General features: G+C 46.1%; 1 protein-coding gene across 2 annotated transcripts in view; it reads right to left on the bottom strand.

Moving 5' to 3' along the window:
- LOC139237964 (uncharacterized) overlaps positions 1 to 21,007 on the bottom strand; it is a 55,531-nt gene that overhangs the window by 3,879 nt on the left and 30,645 nt on the right. The window contains exons 4-9 of one of the 2 annotated variants that reach the window (XM_070867305.1): positions 18,597 to 18,687; positions 14,752 to 14,850; positions 11,135 to 13,729; positions 7,328 to 7,364; positions 4,640 to 4,781; positions 1,674 to 1,769 (exon numbers count right to left, since the gene is read on the bottom strand). In XM_070867305.1, coding sequence (XP_070723406.1) covers positions 1,674 to 1,769; positions 4,640 to 4,781; positions 7,328 to 7,364; positions 11,135 to 13,729; positions 14,752 to 14,850; positions 18,597 to 18,687 — 3,060 coding nt within the window. The remainder of the gene's footprint in view (positions 1 to 1,673; positions 1,770 to 4,639; positions 4,782 to 7,327; positions 7,365 to 11,134; positions 13,730 to 14,751; positions 14,851 to 18,596; positions 18,688 to 21,007) is intronic. The other variant, XM_070867307.1, reaches the window with a different exon arrangement.

Raw genomic sequence — 21,007 nt, 5'->3', positions numbered from 1 at the left:
AATGTGATAATGACCAGATAATCTAGGTTTTTTTGTGATGTTGATTGAGAGATAAATATTGGCCCAGGACACCGGGGAGAACTCCCCACCTCTTCTGCGAAACAGTGCCGTGTGATCTTTACGTTTACCTGAGAGAGCAGACGGGGCCTCGGTTCAACGTCTCATCCAAAAGACAGCTCCTCTGACAATGCAGCACTCGCTCAGCACTGCAATGGGAGTGACAGCCTGGATTTTTGTACTCAAGTCCCTGGAGTAGGACTTGAACCCACGACCTTCTGAGTCAGAGGCGAGAGAGTTACCCACTGAGCCAGGGCTGACACTTAAAATGAAAAACTTCCTCAGACGTTTGTTCCCCTTTATTTTTTTTTGTTCACAGCAAATTTCTTTCGAGAGCTCATTACCTCCAGGTAATGGGCTCTTTCCCCCAGGGTTTAATCCTTTCATGGCATTCCCCTCACGATGAGCCTGCTGCAGCCAAATTGGCTACGTCTGGTGCTGCTTTTGGCTGCCTGCTAGAATGTGCACAAGAGCAAGTATTAAGTTCCCAAGTAGGTTTCCCTCTCCCATGGAGTTGCCTGGCGCATACTAAGCATCTCCACACTCAGCCTGTCTGGGCACAGCAGCCCAAATACTAGCATATATAATTTGTTAAATAGTGATCATCACAGATAACACATAGGTCCCCAGTGTTTGCACAAATGATGGGCCTGAAGACACAACACACTTGTACCTCTGCCACTCATGTGTGGGGCAGTCAGCAGCAATCGTTGCGTTGAATGTCACAACAAGATCCACACGGCGCTCACTGATTCACGACTAAAATAATTACTGTGATCATGTCACTTATCGGAATCGTTTTTCAGCGTTTATAAAGGATTAGAAATTGGCCACCTTAGCGCCTCCCATTATTGTCTCCAGGGGCAATAAAGACGCGCTAACGACTTACCAACCGGGCGCGGCGAAATGAATGACTCCTGCTAACTTGGCCGAGAGGTCTGCATCGGCGGCAACACCTGCGCCCGGAGATTATGATGTCATTGCCGTGTGCGTCGTCCCGGCACCGAAATTCGGTTCCACCCCCTGCAGCATCGCCAGGCGACAATGCCGACAGCTGCAGCAGGCGTTGTTCGGGAGGACGGGAGCTTGGGAGGTGGAAGTTAAAGGGGAGGTTGGTGTGGGTAAGACAAACATCTTCAAAATGCGCTACTTGTGGATTTTTTTCCCCTGATTCTTCCTGGGCTGCGATCGGTCAGCCCGGCACTCTGCTGGCGTGCACGGGGCCGATCGGGCCGGATCGCGGCTGCCATTGGGGATCAGCTCATTGGTCCCAGTGCAGAGCCATCAGCGATGGCCCTTCCCTTTAAGGGAGGGAAGGAGCCTCGGATCGCGGCAGCGCTGCGCGGGACATTGTGCAGCGCTACACCGCTACCGCCCCGCCAGCGGTGTTACCGCTCCAGGAAAGAAGCTTGATTTAGCGTTCCACTTCCTTCCGAATGCTAACGCCGAATTTAGAAAAAGCTAGGAATCATTAGCCCCAGACGCTAATTTTTCCAGCTCTTAAAAGTTATGGGCCGATATCGAATTTCTCCCCCAAAGAGTTTTAAACAGTTGTGCAAAATACTGAAAATCTTATCAGTGCATAAATAATTTAAGGTGCCTAAAAGTTAACTCACTTTATTTTGGAAAGTTCATTAATGAGCCCACAGACAACATGCGTAGCGTCTTCCACTTCTTCCACGGAAGCAGAAAAGGCCTGCCAGTCGGCTTCACTGTAACCATACCAAGAGCAGATGCACTTAGACCATATCATTATGGAAGCACTCAAATGGCCAGTGCCAGACTATATCTAACCAGAATTGTTTGGGGTCACTTTCAGCCGTCGGCTGCCCGTTTCCTGCCTGTCTGGCTGGCTGGCAGTCAAAAGTCGGAAGGGTGGGGGCCCCCTTGGCCACCCCTCTGACATAAGAACATAAGAAATAGGAGCAGGAGTAGGCCATACGCCCCCTCGAGCCTGCTCCACCATTTAATACGATCATGGACTCAGGTCCACTTACCCACCCGCTCCCCATAACCCCTTATTCCCTTATCGGTTACAAACCCTGAGCAGATTCCATTTTCAGGTGGACTTGTAAATGGGCAGGCAGCCTAAAAGAGGGTGCTCCGATATGCAAAGCCGATTGTAGGAACCTGGTTGCAATTTTCAGATGCAAATGAGCAGAGCGTGCACCATGCGCACACCGCCCATTTGTACCAAGCAGTTCAGGAGCCTAGCCAGCATCCTGAAAGGGTCAACTAGAGGCCAGTCAAAAAGTAGCTTATCCGAGGCACCCTCCCCCCAACCCACCGGCCAGCTCAATGCGGGGGCCGGACGATTCCCCACCCTCCCGAGTTGCAGTGTGATCGTCCGTAGCTCGCCCTTGGCGGCTGAATAGGGTCTGAACCTGGAAATGTTTCAGGCCTCCCCACCACGGGCTTTGAGCAGGCGGCATGAGTGCTCCAGTGACTCCGCTGTTTCGAGTCAAAGATCACGCCCCCTACCTCCCCCACCCCCTACTGTCTCTTGAGAAAACGAGTCGTCATCCTGTGGCATTGCTCACCGAAAGAGAAAACTCATCCTAAGTAGAACTGTGAGTTTAACTGGGGGCCACTTTTGGGTAGGTTAAGTTTTGACATCAGTTCAAAACTCACCTGCTGCAGTAAAAATGATATTCTAAATCAAGGGCCTCATTTAAATGCCCCAGAATCTAAATGTGATTAAAAAATGGCAGAACTTCAGATCCACTAAAAAAAAATCCCAAAATCTTACAAAAGATCATTTGAGGCTCATAAAAGAATAGAAAACAATCAAACAAATCTTTTCAATGAGTGCCTTGGATCCATAATACGACTATTTTTCTACTTCTAGCACCCAATGTTATTATTAAGCACTTGACGATAAGGTAGGTCACAGCTAGTGCAGGCCCAACCTCAAATGAACAGGCCCGACTGTACCAGTGCTATTCCATTGCCCCACATCGATTAGCTGCCCTGCAGCATCCATAAATAAGATTACCAATTTAGTACCACTAGTGTAGATTGATACACTGTTTTGTATTGAGTCGATGGCAACTAAAAATATAAGTAATAGGAGCAGAAGGCGGCCATTTGGCCCCTCAAGCCTGTTTTGCCATTCAATCAGATCATGGCTGATCTTCTACCTCAAATCCACCTTCCTGCCACTATCCCCATATCCCTTGATTTCCTTAATATCCAAAAATCTAGCGATCTTTGTCTTGAATATACTCAATGACCCAGCCTCTACAGCCCTCTGGGGTGGAGAATTCTAAAGATTCACAACACTCTGAGTGAAGAAATTTCTCCTCATCTCAGCCCTAAATGGCCGACCCCTTAACCTGAGACTGTGACCCAGAGTTCTGGACTCCCCAGCCAGGGGAAACATCCTCCCTCCATCTACTCTGTAAACCCTGTAAGAATTTTATGGGCTGAAATTGCCCCATGTCCATTTTGTTTGTTTTTACTGCCGGTCACCTCCTGAGCGACGTTCCACTCTTTGTTTGTTTTTTTCACTTGGCGGCCGTGGCAACACCCGAGGGGTGGAAGTTGGGGGCGGTGCGGAGTGGCCGCCGCGATGACGTCATCACGGCGCCGCGTCGCCGCGACTCTCCCCTTCACGTTAAAGGGGAGAGCCTTCGCGATTTTAAAACTTCGGCCCACTGGGCTATCAGGGAGGATTCCAGCCAGGCCAGCGGCCTAGCACCCAAGAGGGGGTGACAGGCTGCCTGTAGGTGGCATAATTATCAGGCCGACATGGCAGTCGGCCGACAAAAAAAAACATGGCGGCAGCGGCAGTAGGTCCTCCCCTTTAAGGGGAGCCGCACCAGCTTTGCAGAAGCCCTCAGCCTCACTGGACCGCCGGGGAAAAGCAGGTTTTGGCACCGCCGGGCGAACCAAAGATTTTCAGAGTGTCGGAGGGGTAGATCGGCGGTGTGCACGGTGATGACACACTTAGCACAGACCGGCAGCAGTGGAGCGGTGGGAGGGGATTGGGTCACCGCTGGGTTAACACGAGAGTGGAATTTTGATAATGGCGGCCATTACACGAAAAGTCTGCGGCCATTGCATTCCGCAGCATGGCTGCTGTTTTTCGGTGTTAACAGGCCTTAATGAAAGGGGCAATTTTGGCCCCTATGTGTTTCAATGAGATCAGCTCTCATTCTTCTCATTTCTAGGAATATAGGCCTTGTCTCCTCAATCTCTCCTCGTAGGGACAATCCCCTCATCCCAGGAATCAGTCTGGTGAACCTTCATTCCACCCTCTCTAAGACAAGTATATCCTTCCTTAGGTAAGGAGTCCAAAACTGTACACAGTACTCCAGGTGCAGAGGTATTCGGAGTTGTACTGAGACTGCCTCAAACTCCTTACACATTATACACGAGTGTGGAATTTTGATAACGGCGGCCATTGCACTCTGCAGCATGGCCGCCGTTTTCTGGTGTAAACAGGCCTTAATGAAAGGGGCAATTTGGGCCCCTAGGTGAAGTTTGAACCCAAGTCCCAGAGAAGAATGATAAGGTACTACATCATCCAGTTTCCATGTTCGAATGTCACATATATTAATTAAAAGCTATGGTTTGATACCTTAAAGCTCGTTGATACCTTAAATTCAGGTCTTGCAGCTCAGATGAAAAATTAGCATTATCTTCCTGAGGAGCAATGATCAGTGAAGCAGCCTTGTTTTCGAATGTTGGTTTAATGAGTTGTAATTCATAATCTTTATCACCTATGAGGAAGGGATGACCTGTGCATTAGTTTAATCACTAATTACAACAGCTATCCATCCATTTACAAGTTTAGAGATCACAATAAATCTGAAAGCTAATGTTCCATACATCTAGGGTCATGGCAACATTTTTTTGAATGTTTTTGTAAATTATATTCCATGAAAGACTTATATTTATATAGCACTTTTCACGACCACCAGACGTCTAAAAGCGCTTTACAGCCAATTTAGTACTTTTGGAGTGTAGTCACTGTTGTAATGTGAGAAACACGGCAGCCAACTTGCGCACAGCAAGCTCCCACAAACAGCAATGTGATAATGACCAGATCATGGTTTTTTTTATGTTGATTGAGGAATAAATATTGGCCCCAGGCCACCGGGGATAACTCCCCTGTTCTTCTTCAAAATAGTGCCATGGGATCTTTTACGTCCACCTGAGAGACCAGAAGAGACATCGGTTTAACGTCTCATCCAATTGACGGCACCTCCAACTGTGCAGCACTCCCTCAGCACTTCACTGGGAATGTCAGCCTAGATTTTTGTGCTCAAGAGGAGTGGGACCCACAACTTCCGACTCAGAAGCGAGATTGAATAAATATCACTATATTTTTGTAATCAGAAACAATTGTATAATTCTCTGAGGAGGTTCCAACACAGGCAGGTGCTATAAAGTTCCTCCAATGCAGTGACATTTTTTAACATTTAGTTTGGCAGAAATCATGATTTGTAAGGCTGCTTTGTGGAGCCTAGTAAGTCTCCAGCTCCCATGATAACCTTTCCTTCCCCCTCTGTTTCTATTAGACTTGTTCAAGCATTTGTCCTTTAATCTCAGCTAGCCTGTATGGGACAGATACAGGACCAATGTCAGTAGGGGTTCCCCTTCAACATGTCTGCTCCCTGACATGAGGATCACTCTTTCGTGGTCTTGCCTCACAAACCTCTGAGATATCTGCGTTCCTCTAATTCTGGCCTCTTGAGCATCCTCGATTTTAAATTCTCCACCATTGATAGCAGTGACTTCAGCTGCCTAGGCCATAAAGCTCTGGAATTCCCTGCCTAAACCTCTCTGTCTCCTTTCACCTTTAAGATGCTCCTTAAAACCTAGCTCTTTGACCAAGCTTTCGGTCATCTGCACTAATATCTTCTTACGTGGCTACTTGTCAAATTTTGTTTGATAACGCTCCTGTGTAGTGTCTTGGGATGTTACTATGTTAAAGGCCCTATATAAATATAAGTTGTTGTCTCTTACAGATCAGCCTATTACAGATGTCCCATTGTTTTTCAAGGGTCTACTGAATATTACGCAACAGAAACTCCCAAGAAAAAAAATGTGGAAACCTTTGTTACAAATCCCGAACACTGGTTATTAAACTGAAAGGTAGAATTTATTTGTAGCACATGACTGTCAGATGTCAGGAAATTCCAGAACGGCTTGTTTAGTTGAGGTATTATTCCACCCTCAGTATTCACTTCCTTCCACAATTTACAGGCCTTTAAAATCCACTTCATCACAATCCATTCATTCTTGATCAATCTTGTCCTTTCTCTCTTACTCTGTGCTGATGTCCTTTACCATGGGTAGATTTGTCAATATTAAGATTTGTTTTCTTCGCTTCCTTATGGCCTATTTATATAATGTACCACAGTCAACTTTCTACCAAGGATTCTGTCTATGCCATTCGATATTGGCAGTGGCCCTGGGTTAACTGACTGATTTAATGTCCTTTCCTGTGTGGAAGCACCTAAATTGTGCCCACAGCTCCCCATGAATGGCTGAGATTGTGAATTCATCAGAATAAGTCAATAATTCTTGGTCAATTGATATTTTTAAAATGGTATACTTTGACCAAACTGTGACTGAATTTTGACCCCGTCAAGAAAGAAATTTGAGAATTATACAGATATTAATAGATATATTGGCTACAAAGGGGATTGGGAAGAGAGCAAAATGGGTGGTACTACATCTGCCATGCAGTCAATGGAACTGAATATCAGACACTGCGTATAGGAGTGGCTGACTCGATACAGTCTGTTATAAGAACATAAGAAATAGGAGCAGAAGTGGGTCATACGGCCCCTCGAGCCTGCTCCACCATTTAATACGATTATGGCTGATCCGATCATGGACTCAGCTCCACTTCCCTGCCCACTTCCCATAACCACTATTCCCTTATCGGTTAAGAAACTGTCTATCTCTGTCCTAAATTTATTCAATGTTCCAGCTTCCAAAGCTCTCTGAGGCAGCGAATTCCACAGATTTACAACCCTCTGAGAGAAGAAATTCCTCCTCATCTCAGCTTTAAATGGGCGGCCCCTTATTCTAAGATCATGCCCTCTAGTTCTAGTCTCCCCTATCAATGGAAACATCCTCTCTGCATCCACCTTGTCAAGCCCCTCATAATCTTATACGTTTCGATAAGCTCACCTCTCATTCTTCTGAATTCCAATTCTGTTTACCGTCATCGCCCGAGACAAATTTGTAGGATGGAAAATAGTATTTCTGCTATATAACACATCATTGTGCAATAAACAATATGTTTAATTACCTGGTTGTACCTCGTCTTGAGTGAGTGTGGATAATGACTAAAACAAGAGAAACAAAAACTCAAGTGAAATATCAGAAAACTCCACAGTATGTTTATTGATTGACTAATATTAATGCTGACAAGTGTAGTTATGTAACAAGGTGCTGCCGTCAGTACAAACACGCTCATGTAGGATAGCTAAAACTGCCCCGTTTTATTTTGGAGGTCCCCCGTTTAAAAGCGCTGCTGAGAAAAGGAACAGCGTACAAGACTCGCAAGCTGAGTTACTGGTTCTAAATACTGCTTCCGCCACAAGCTTCGACCTAAAATCCACTCTTTCAGCACATGCAAGCCAAGCATGCTACCAAATGCCGGTGGAGTCCAGTTCTCACCTCCCTCTGGATCTAAAAGCATGAACATTCAGGCCTAGAAAATTGGGTCATTTGCGTCTCCCATTAGAGGGGTGCAACGAATTTCCGCCCTGGGTGTGGCACCGGTAACCCGTAGCGCCCCACTGGCAATGACATCATCACCGTGCGCAGCACCCCGTTATAGCCCCAGAACAAAAATTGGGGAGTGCCCCTGAAGCAGCGTCGGGCGATGCCAGCGACATCTTCAGGGGACCTGGTTGCAGGTGACTCACGGGGCGCTACATAAAGGGGAGGTGGCGGCCACGTTAAAGAAAAAATCTGCCATTTTTCTTCATCACCACAATCACGGAGTCCGTACCGCGATCTGTTGGCACGGCACCCCCATTCCCCGGTGCTCCATGGAGGCCCAGTTCACCCCTGCAGATTTTGCAGCTTGGGCCCTTCCCTTTAATGAAGGGAAGTGCCCCTCCTACGCGGCAGCGCTATGTGGCCTAGTGCATATCGCTGCGTCCCGCTCCCGTCCGCCACACCACTACCCCAGAAAGGAAGTGGAGGGCGTTATTTTGCGTGCACTTCCTTTTGGAGGCGGTGTCCTGAATGAGTCGAGCGGGGCGGGACTTCCGTGCCTGGCGCAAAATGTCCCGCCTCCCGGACATTACCGCCCCAAAAGGGCGCAACGGAATTTCACCCCTTCAATGTTTCAAGGCTCTAGTGTAAATTTCAATCAATATTCACTGGAATGGTACACTCAGAAACACACCACAGCACTTCACATCGAATGCGTTACATGGTACAGATAAGGGTAAAGACAACAGTCATTTTTGCTCACAGAAAGGTCCCACAAATAGTCATGAGATGAATAATCTTTTTTTGTGGTGTGAGCTGGGAAAAATGTTCAGAACAACTTCCTGTTTCTTGAAATAATACCATGGGATTATTAATGTCCAGCTGAATCACCAGGAAGGTGCCTCAGTTTAAAGTCCCATCTGAAGTACAGTACCTCTTATGATACCACACTTCCACAGTACTGTGCTGAATTATCAGCCTAGATTATGTCCTGAAGTGGAGTTTGAACTGTTGTGTCCAAAATAAAGTAATGTGATTGAGTACTGTAGACGTGAGTAAGTGTGACTTTAGTTTCTTTATTCTAACTCCAGAGTATTGGTACAGCATGGGAGGCCTGCTTATATACAGTGCTACCAAGGGATGCTGGGATCCCTTGGGACTCCAACAGATACGTCCTCCAGTGGCGGTAGAATGCTGGTTACATAGGGTTGCATACATAACATGAACCTACAGCCTTTTGACTCAGAGACAGCAGTGCTACCAACTGAGCCAGTGACACTCGATACAAAATGGAAACGGCTCCAAAAATCTGATTATATTCTGTTACATAATTTTACAGCAGAGTCGAGAGGTGGGAATTAACATAAAATTAGTGGAAATTCATCCCACTAAATACTGAGGGAGGAATTACATTGGTCAGTTTGTGTAGAAACATTGCAAATCTTCACGACTATTTCCTTTGTCAGTGTTTTTAAATAAATGCAAGTGAGTCTTTCCTTTCTTAGTGAATGAGTTTACACTTTGGGCTGGATTTTTGGTTCTAGTCATTTTGGGGCGGTAAAGTTTGCGCCAGGAAACGATTTGCGTCCTCAGCCACAAAATTCATCAGCTGGGCCCTGAGTGTGGGGCGGGCCGCTAAGGGAGGGGTTGCACGGCTCTCTTAGGGCGCTAGGCTGGCTGAGCAAGCGGAAATCCCGAGCTAAACAGCCAGCCCTGGAGTGCTGTAAGAGAGGCCTCGGAGCGGGGGGCGGGGGGGGAGAAAACCTGAAAAAAAAACACCAAAAACAATCCCAATAAATAACTCATGCCACCACAACATAAATCGCAAATAAAAGAAAACAAATCACACTTACCCGCGGTCGGCATTACTTACCTCACTGCGGCCGCTACAGCTCGGACTGCATGCTTCCACAGGCGTTTCCACCAGGGGGCGCTACGGGTCGGACAACAGAAAAAATCGGGTCGGTGTTGCAACCAGGGGCATTGCACACCGGCTCGCCTCTTCCGGGTGGTAATGATCTGCGCCCCCTCAAAACGGGCACCGAATTTCCCGGCGGGGCGCTGGAAGCTGGCTGCCTCGTCTAGAAGTGCTTACCGCTGCCATTGCCGCCCCTCCGGACAACAGAAGACCGAAGATCCAGCCCGAAATCTTTGAAATTTTCCACCCGAGGCTCAGTCGTTGAGTATATTCAAGACAGAGATCGATAGATTTTTGGATACTAAGGCAATCAAGGGATATGGGACGAGTGCGGGAAGGTGGAGTTGAGGTATATGATCAGCAATGACCTCCTGCTCCTATTTCTTATGTTCTTAGGTACACTGTCAGTAGAAATAATGAAAAGCGGAAATCTTCACAAACACATTTACAATATCCTAGCTTCGGACAAAGAGGAATTTCTCCCCTGGTACTTAAAAAAAAAAGTCCCGTGTTTAGTGAATGCAATGCTACTGGTTGAAAGTAAAAGTCAATGGCCTAGAAATTCAGGTGGTTTGTGCCACCCATTAGTTCCATGAAATGGCGAAAAAACGGCGGCCGGTGCTCTTTTGCCAGCTGGTGGCAGGTTCCGCCGCGGCCGCCATTTTCGGGAGGTCATCTGCATGGCTGTTAACTGATATCGGCGAAGGTAATTTAATGAGGTGGAGTGTGACGTCAATCGGCGTGCAATGGCGAGTTGACGCCAGCTCATCCATTTTGGAGTTCTCCGCTCGTGTTGCTGCTCACGCTAGGATTTGCTGCGGTTAAAAGGTCTTTCAGTGGCGTTATCGGTCATGAGGAGGCTGGTCGGACCTGAGAGGATGGACGTCCGAACTTCAAACACCTACTTTGCCAAGGTTCTTCTCTTAAACTTTAATTTTATGCTCATCAGTGACGGGGGTGGGGGGGAGGGAGGAGGATGTATTTTCTGGCAGCTTTCTGGGAGTCCTACAGTGTTTGTGGGTCAGTAATCAATGGTTGAACTCCATTGCAACGATTGAAAATGACCTGTGATAAGATCTCTTATCTGCATTCATGTCATAAACAAACAAAAAAACTGATAAATATCGGGTGGCAGCTAATATTTTTGGAGCACTGATGGCAACTGTTGGGCTTGCTCCTTTCTTCCCCGCTCCCCTACACTGCGAGCGGGAGACCGAGGCCACCTTTGGCCTCCTTCTGACAATAGCGCTGCAAAGAGCGCGTTGCACGAGCAAATCACCGACATGCTGATGATAACGAGCAGGCAGTGCCAAAATGCCGGTACTGCCTGCGCTCTCCCGGCCGGTGGCCATTATCCTTGGCCGCCAATATTACTGGCAGGCTTCCAGCATTCCTCAATTTCTAGGCCATTAACTTTTACACAATCGTTTTTGAACATTTGCACTGTAGTAGTGTTAATAAAAACATGTTTACCTTGCTTTTTGAATTAGGGGATGGCTTTTGTTCTCTTTGGCCCCTTTGGTTCACACTCCGAGATGCTGACACATGTCGAGTACCATCACTCTCCTGTTCCTTACTGGAGGAGCCCAGAGACAAACAGCGGCCGTTACCTTCATTGATACTATTTATCCCGCGACATTCTTTTACTCTGTTACTGTGACCGCTTTTTGCGTTAACAGCACTACCGTCAGAACAAGGAGCTGCCATTTCAACTCCTGTAGGTGGAAAGGCCATTGAAAGAGATCCGTGTCTCTTTGTGAAATCTTCAGGAGACTGATATTGTGGAAAGAGTGCTGCTAGATTCGGACCAGTTTGGGGTAATGTGTTCACATCTCCAGCCGTAAGGTCATAACCCAGTTCCATGTCCATCTTTTCCACAGGGAAAAAGTTTTCTTCAAAAGTACCAGTTTCTTTCTCTGCACTATGTCCCATTAAAGACTGAAATGTGTGCTCTACACCCAACTCTTGATTATCATTGATGCTGACATCCCCACGTTCTATGGCTGTAGTTATTCTCCCTCCGCCTTCAATCTCTTTCTTCGTTTTATCTGCCTGCTGACACCCACTAACACAGTCCTCCACTCCATTGCCTGGCAACAGTAAAGTTACAGTAACATCCTCATTTGTTGTTTGAATGCTGGCCTTGTGTTGAATCTCTCTTCTACCGAAATCTACTTTGTTTTTTTCTTCAGTGATGTCGATTTCAACTTGGAAGTCCACATGATCTAATGATAACAACATGTTGGATTTTAGCTCATCGGTACTGAGCACTGCCACTTTACTGTCTGATTGTTCTTTGTCACTCTTCGTATCCTTTCCGTTGCAATTACTATCAAAAAGCCTCTGATGACCATTGACTTCAGAGGCCAGTTCTTCCTTCTTGGTCGGATAGGCAGCTGTTGGCGAAGGGTTGAGCTTTGTGTCAGGCAGTGCGTTGCCTGTGATTTCTAATTTGTGTGATCCTGTGATGGCGCTTTCCAGGCCAAGTTGGGGTTCTGAACCACAGCTGTTTCCAGTGTGGCCCTTAAAAGCCACAATGCTCTTGGACGCAGCAACGGTCTCGTTTGTTGAGAGCAGATCGGTTTGTGAGTAACTGAGTATTGGGTTAGGTAACGGAGTTTCTGAACACTCTGACCGTCTCTGTGCAATGCATTCTTCTGCCAGTCCAGCTTGACTTTGTGCGGCAGAATTACATTTCTCGCCCACGCTGTCGGTTGATACGGGACTGTTGCCACGACTGTTATTTAATACCACCTGGATCAGCCGCTTTCTTTCCTCACCGGCATTACTACAACTCTCAGAATTGCGCCTTTCCATATTAATTCCACGACCATTGAAGCTTTTGCAAAAGTTCTGGATAATCTGATTTTCAGGGTTGCTGGCTATGCACATTTCACCTTGGTGGCTATGTAGAGTTTCACACTCAATCTCTATCGTTTTATCCTCCAGAAAGCATTGGCTGGGCTGCTGTTGAAATTCAACATAATGGTCATCTGAGTCTTGGTGGAGAATTTGGCTGTCAGTCCCCTCAGTCCTAGAGCTGCAAGGGGCATTTAAGTCAGACCAGTCACCATCAAAGCCCTTTTGGTAATCGTCAACGTTTTGCAGGACACCATTTCTCACTGCAGGGCTTAATTTCACCTCACAGCTGGGTGGCTCCTCATTTACATTTTTGTGTCGATCCATTGTGTCAGCCTGGAAATTAAAGGTGTCGTTCACCACCTGACTAGTATCAAGTGACTGGTGGAGGGTGCTGAAACACAGGTCAGTGGGCTGTGAACAAGTTGCGTCTTTCAGATCACTCTGTGCGTGGATATCTGTGGTCAAATTCATTTGGGCAGCCAGTTCTTGTTTGTTAACCTCTCTTCCAGTTACCTCTTCGCAGACTACTAGAGCACTATGAGCCTTCTTTCTGCAATTGGAGTTCTTAAATGCCTCAGGTACAAGCACACTGCTTTCTACATCCCCATAGACATCCTTATTGATTGCTATGGTGCATTCCATTTTTACACCTTGCCAAACAGTCAATTCCTCATGGGTGACTGGCACATCATCAGTCTTTTCCTGATAAAGAGAATGGTGCAGCAGCACAGAGTCAGGCTCTTCTTCAGAGAAATGCGGGCTTGAATCCTGTGTTTTATGCTCTGAATGAGTTAGTGGCCGTTCATCTGCTGTGCTGTGAGCTAGCGGGATCGGAGCGCTACAGAGCACGTCCATTTCAAACTGACGGCCATCCATTTTGTTGCTTTTTACTTCAGTAATGTCGGAATTTTTTTGGTCTGAGCGACAAGTGAATTCCTCCATTACGCGGCCTACATGCTCTGTCCCGATCTGCAGGCCTGACAGCGATGCATCACCATCGCTCACTTGTTTGACACATTCCCCATCTGTCTCAGTCCCCTGCTGCTCTTTCCCCGCCTCTTTCGCACTTCTTGTGTTACAGGCAATCTGTTCTGGAGGTTGCTGTGATACCGGCACTTGGTGCCTGGCAGCAGGCAGGCAGAATTCTGAACTCTCAAGATCCATGTTCTGAGAACTGTCATCGCCTTCCACTTTACCGTTTAAGCTCTTAAGTAATAAAATACAGAAAAATTAAATCAGGACATGTCTAAATTTGATTTATTGCTTTTACTTACATACCATAGCGGGTATACAAATTGATGTTTGATGGATATCATTGAACTTCTGAAGTACCAGCGAGTGACTCCAGTGTGGTTTATTTGCCATGCTACACAAAAATGAGATGATGTACACACTATATGCAATGACTATCACAGTCAGAAAAATACAGGCTGATGAGTTCCCTGCTGCAGTACATGCTTCAACACTAAACTATAGAAAAAACACAAGAATCTATGACAGGCCAATGGTACTGGTGCACCAGAGTGCCAAGATTTGGAGTGATTACTGATTATTGGAGCCCGAGGAAGATTGTGGAGTGTCCCATTGGCACGGCTGGTGAGTGTACTATCTGGTGTGTAGTCAAGCCATGCAGACCAGGTAGGACTCGGGTTCAATTCTTGCTCTATACTGATCTCAGCCAAGGCAATGGAAGGCACGCTCTTATTGGCTTCAGTGTCCCGCAGGCTATTCTGTAACCACTGCTGGGGACCATGCATATACAGATGTTGGTGGAGACAGGATCAAGCTCAGTCTGCGATGCCTTCCACTGTTGAATAGCCCACTACCATTTCCTGTCTAGGCTCACACGTTAAAAAATGGCCATTAGGACGATACATAGAAGGGGAAATTGATACCAATGACATCGCAGTGCAAAACAGCATCTTTAGGAGAGGAAAGGGGAAAAAAAGCACAGTACTTACTGATTAAACTCTAACAATACAAGAAAAACTGAGATGGAGGAGATGTATACACTGGCGTGATTTACATGGTAGTTCTTTTAAAAACTTCTAAAAAAAAACAATCATTTCCTATATTACAACAGTGACTACACTCCAAAAGTACTCAATTGGCTGTAAAGTGCTTTGAGATGTCTGGTGGTCATGAAAGGCGCTATAGAAATCCAAGTCTTTCTTTCTAATACAGCAAGTATTGTATTGCAGTAGCAGGACATGATTGCAGCATATTACCTCATTTTCTGTGTTCTCCATGATGTGCCGTGCAGGGTTACTGCGGGAAAGTCGATTTTTCTGCTTTCTAAAGACAGGAATATATTTTCCAGCTGAATTCTACAGGGACAAAGTAGGTGAAATAAAATTGTAATTATATTTTCTTGGGAGATGGATTTTTTATATTTTTTATATTGTATGGAATGAAACACTTGATATTATCGTAGAAAACATCAGAAAAACAATTATTTCATCCACAATGAACCTCATTTACTGAGACAGTGATAGAATTAAGTACCACCTCACCGCAGTGCGAATCTACACTGGAGCGCAGCCAGCAGACTTGAAGCAAAGGTTTCCTCCTGTACTATTTACAGATTTTACAATGCCCCAATGTAGTAACAAGGTCCCTTCAATTCTTGGTTGCAATGCCCAGAGATGCAAGTGTGAAATGCTGAACAATAAACAATTGCACACATCACATACCGACAATTCAATCATTCAAATATACATGTGGGATTTAAAAGCCGTGCGTTAGTACCAATGTTGGGCAGCAGTTATTGGGTACCTCAGTATGAATCACTTACAAACTTATATTTGTGTTAACAATACTACCACAGGGTGAAAGAATCCAAAGTGTTCTAAAAGTGGACAGTCATTTTTTAAATCTTTCTTTCACTCACATTTATAAAAAATATTTGTGACGAATGTGCTTTCAAGAAGAAGAATGTTCGTGCTGAGGAATGGAACACTTTCCATATTAGATCCCCAGTGCCAACGTCAACCACTACAGGAGATAAGCTGAAAGTAGCAGTAGAAACAGATATTGCCATTTTATATTGATTTTGTTCCATATTATTGCCCGCCCCGACGGAAAAGTGTCGCACTGACCAGTTTTGTAGTTTTTCGATTACCCAAGATGGAGTGCCGGGCGGCCTGTTGGTGGCCCTGCCGAACCCGTGGCCACCATTGCCGGGCCAACCTCAGAGTCGGCCGACAATTAAAATAAAATGGAGGTGCCTGCAGCGCGCTCTCCCCTTTAAGGGCGGACGCGCCGCCCAGGCACACACAGCTTCCCGCCGGGGAAAGCTGTCAGTGGCACCGACCGGCGGTGGTGCAGCTCCCACAGAGCAATTTCCCGAGGGGGTCACCATCGGTCGGAAGGGGGTCGGTGTGTGCCGACAGGCGACAGCACGGGCGGCGCGGAAACCTGTTCCTACCGCTCCCGGCCCAGGGGGGCAATTTAGGACAGGTTGGCCCATCCGTCTGCCCCCGGTCGGTATGGACTATGCACTCTATAACCGCCTCTAGCAATTTCGGCCCCTTAACCTTTAATGGAAAATATACTCCTCGGAGTAAGTTAGTGTTGGAATTAAGGCAGTTTTGTTCTATGAGCCCATGCGCAGTGGGAACTGGATTGAGACTGCCCAAACACATTTCATATAAAAATTACATCAATCTGAAAAGTCACTAAAATTACCCTTAAAAATTAATGTTAGGAATTCCTGCGCCAAATGTCTCTAGATTGACCAGCCCCTCTATTTGCAGTGAACAAATTCTGTACATCTGTGTGTGTGAGAGAGAGATGCACCATGGAAGTTGAAGTTTTCATCCCTGTGGAACTGCAATGCCCAGAATGTGCAGTGACTCAGGCAGAACATTTACACCCAATGTAAGGCATGAATGACGGGGAGAAAATTGAGTCAATGGGGTGATTTTTTGGTGTGTTCCTGAGGGGGAACTAACTAGTGCAGCAGGATCCGCCAGGGATGTTTAGGAGATGTTTTGATGCTGACCTCAGTCATCGCAGCAAGAGTCGGTCGGTCACTCAAGTCTCACCATAGGGAGTAGCCACCTGTTCAGGTCCTGGAATCTTGACCTTGTGAGAAAAATCTCCCTTGCTACTGTTAAAACGTATAAAATTCTGACTGGGTTGGATAGACTGGATGTGGGGAGGATGTTTCCCCTGGCTGGGAAGTCTCGAACAAGGGGTCACAGTCTCAGGATACGGGGTAGGGAATTTAGGACTGAGATGAGGAGAAATGTTTTCATTCAGAGGGTGGTGAACCTGTGGAATTCTCTGCCACAGAAGGCTGTGGAGGCCAAGTCACTGAATATATTTGAGGAGATGGATAGATTTCCAGACACAAAAGACATCACGATGTATGGGCAATATGGTGTTGAGATAGAGGATCAGCCATGGTTATATTGAATGGGGATGCAGACTCGAAGAGCCGAATGGTCTGCTACTGCTCCTATTTTCTATGTTATACCGATAACAACTAGAGCAATATCACAAACACCACCTTGAAAAGTCAGGGGAGGAAAAGCATCTTTTATAATAATATAAATGACAGAGGAAAGAAAAGTTTTGAAGAAGGAAGAATGAATAAAGTATTTGCATCTTAAGCAAATATTGTACACCCACCATAGAAGGTAGAACAAAAGAACATATAATGGGAATAAAAGGTTTTGACTAGCAAATAACAAAGGACAGGTTGAAGGGGAACAAATATACAGTAATTCAATTACAAAAGATACTTTTTTCTTTCCCTTAATTAGCGTGGCGGATCTGCAGATATCAGTGGTGTAGCACAGCCAAGGAAGGTTTGACCCACACTGTCAATCCTCCCAACGATCAGCATCTGAACAGGTAATCAATCGTTCCTTATGGTTAAAGTTACTTGGAATCTTAAGCAAGTTTTGTAAAATGGCAGATAAACAGGATTACATAGAAGTATATATCCGTGAGGCCTGTATCTAAGGCATTTGATATTTTTATCTCATCAGTGAAGTGCTATATCACTACATTTGCTATACTGTATTAGTCATGAGCTGTTGGTTTAGAGTACAGTGAGGTGGCTGTCACCATCAAAAACCACATTGCGGGTCCCAGATCATACGTGAGTAATCCTGTGGGAGGTAAACTAGTGATCTCACTGAACCTTATACAGTACAGGTTCAGCGTCTGAAATCCGGAGCTCCAAAATTCGGAATGTTCCAGAATCCGGACACCGGGCCGATCCGTGGCGGAGTCATCCGGAATCCGGAAAATGTTCCAAAATCCGGACCCGCCGTCGCAATCCCTCCTCCTTAAGATATTCCGAAATCTGGAAATACCCGAACCTTGGCCCGGGTGTTTCCGGATTCGAGACATTGGAAAGACGTTCCGAAATCCGGAAATACCCGAACCTCAGCCCGACCGTTTCCGGATTCGTGACGCCGGAAAGACGTTCCGAAATACGGAAATACCCAATATCTGGAACGGCCTGGGTCCCAAGGTTTCTGGATTTCGGACGCTCCACTTGTACTACAATTTGTAGAAAAACCTTTGTTTCTATAAAAGTGAACTAAAAGTAACGGTCAAAAGGTTGACAGTCAAGGCTGCAATGCTTTTCCTCTTGATCCTCTGACCTTTGCTGAGATAAGGTTCCACCGGCATCAACAACCATCTAGTGCCGTGTCCAAGTGGCCATTATTCCTTTGAGTTTAGACAGTGAGTGTGGGCAGGATACTCAACCATGAACGTGAGCTTGCAGCACAGTTTTTGAAGCAAATTGTTCGTATTTGCAAGTCTTAGATGTAAGAGACAAGGTTAGTTCCTCAATGTTTTACAAATGAGTTTCAAGTTTCTCACATATGAGCCAATTCTCTTTCAACATGGCAGTGTACACACAGAGAATACTATCACCATGCAGTGGTAAGATCTAGTACCGGCAGAGCACAACACTATACTGGGATAAAGACAGCCTAACCTTTTTTGTCAGAAAGGTGGATTTCTATATTTGGACTCAGGATCAGGAAAGTCAAGACGAATTGAAATCCTGTGAAAAATGTATTCTAGCCCATGCGGTACACCAACAGACCTGAGAAAGTTGAAACAAGAAATGTTCTCCATCCTGGGACCCATTTGCTCTGCAGCCTTTGTCCTCTACCTGTTGAGCAGTCAGGTCAGTTCTAAAACAATAAGGAAATAGCAGTGAATGTGATTCAAATTACACATGTACAATACTAGGGTTAGGTCTGAGCACTGGAATATACAGATCGTCTTTTACCAGCATTACTCATCTTTTTCCATGTAAAATACTCTCTAATTCTGGTCTCTTGTGCAAAGTGATTTTAATCACTCAATCATCGGTGGCCGTGCTTACAGCTGCCAAAAGAAAGACTTGCACTTATATAGAGCCTTTCTCGACCACCGGACATCTCAAAGCACTTTACAGCTAATGGAGTGCAGTCACTGTTGTGCCACAGCTGCCTACAGCTGCCAAGGCCTAAGCACTGAAATTCCCTCTGTAAACCGCTCAGCCTCCCAACCTCTCTTTCCTCCTTTGAAACGCTTCAAAGGAGCGGCGAGCGGTGGCCTGGGAGCAGCGTGGAGGACCCGACCTGCAAGAGACCATTAGCGGCAGGCTGGGGCCATAAAAGGAGCGACGGGCGGCCTCGGGAGCAGCGTGGAGGCATGCAACTCCAGGGAGCAGCATGAGCTGGTGCAGGAGGGCAACGGCAGTGAAGAGTGACATCAGCAAGGTCCAGGTCAGTGATTGGTGCGTGGGCAGGTGCAGCAGGAGCGGCGAGGTCGGGGCGAAGGAGCTGAGAGAGACTGCGGAGGGTTGTGATCAGGGCCCAGGAGAGGCGTGAGTTCGGGGCCAGAGGCAGCACGGGCCAGCCCACACTGCGATATGTGTGCGCACAGGGTCCATGTAGCAGAGCTGGTCTCCAGTTGTCTTGGGTAATCCTTGCCAGTGGACCAAGACCTAGCTCTGTCAAGCCCGTGTGGTGGCTGGGGTGCAAAAGCCAACACATGTTTAAAAAAATCCACGCACAGGCATCTTCCACCCTTCAAGATTTAGTTTGGGACCTGGAATATTAGGTCCTTCATTGAAACACCTGTGAACTTTTTGGCGTGAAAGCAAGTCATCCTCGACTCGAGGGACTGCCTAGGATGATGAAAACCTACCTATTTGACTAGTTCTTTGGTTATCTGCCCTAATATCTCCTTATATGGCTTGGCGTCAAATTTTGTTCGATACCACCCCTGTGAAGCACCTTGGGACGTTTTGTAATATTAAAGGTGCCAAATAAATGCAAGTCATTGTTTTTGATGGGAAAGGGACCAGTTACTGCACTGCTGCAGGAGATGCTAGTGGTGAGTTAAGCATTCAGCACATCCTAACTAGCTATTTTATTTTCTCCCTATTTGAATTATATGTGGCAGAACTAGTGGGAAATTAGCAGCTGTTGAAAAGGACCTCTCAGTTGTGAGAATACTATGTGCCTAATCACCAAACAAAATCGGATTTTCACAAATTAACCTGCTTCATTGATCAAGTGACAACTTTTCAAAACTGCAGCACTAATAATACATTTGACTTAGAACTAGAAGTGGCAACTCAAAAAAAGGACAGTAGTTGAAGTGGTAGATACTAGTTGATGTGACAAAGACTAGTTCAGGTGGTAGATGCTAATTGAGGTGATCAAGATAAGTTAAAAGAGTTGGGACACTTTACCTAAGAGCAGCGTAGACATAGGGGAGGATATGATTGAGGTTTATAAGATAATGAAGGGAATAGCCATGTTCCAGCTGACAGTTTATTTCAATTAAATCTGTTAGGCAGGACCAGGGGGCACAAATTTAAATTGTATAGAAATATAGAAAATAGGTGCAGGAGTAGGCCTTTTGGCCCTTCGAGCCTGCACCACCATTCAATAAGATCATGGATGATCATTCCCTCAGGACCCCTTTCCTGTTTTCTCTCCATACCCCTTGATCCCCTTAGCTGTAAGGGCCATATCTGCCTCCCTCTTGAGTATATCCAATGAACTGGCATCAACAACTCTCTGCGGCAGGAATTTCCATAGGTTAACAACTCTCTGAGTGAAGAAGTTTCTCCTCATCTCAGTCCTAAATGGCCTACCCCTTATCCTAAGACTGTGTCGCCTGGTTCTGGACTTCCCCAACATCGGGAACGTTCTTCCCGCATCTAACCTGTCCAGTCCCGTCAGAATCTTTTACGTTTCTATGAGATCCCCTCTCATCCTTCTAAACTCCAGTGTATAAAGGCCCAGTTGATCCAGTCTCTCCTCATATGTCAGACCAGCCATCCTGGGAATCAGTCTAGTGAACCTTCGCTGCACTCCCTCAATAGCAAGAATGTCCTTCCTCAGATTAGGCGACCAAAACTGAACACAATATTCCAGGTGCGGCCTCACCAAGGCCCTGTACAATTTCAGTAAGACCTCTCTGCTCCTATACTCAAATCCCTAGCTATGAAGG

This window comes from Pristiophorus japonicus, chromosome 24 (genome assembly GCF_044704955.1).
Source record: "Pristiophorus japonicus isolate sPriJap1 chromosome 24, sPriJap1.hap1, whole genome shotgun sequence".
In the NCBI taxonomy this organism is placed as follows: Eukaryota; Metazoa; Chordata; class Chondrichthyes; family Pristiophoridae; genus Pristiophorus; species Pristiophorus japonicus.
Note: the sequence above shows the minus strand (reverse complement) of the source record. Positions and strands in the feature narration are given on the sequence as shown.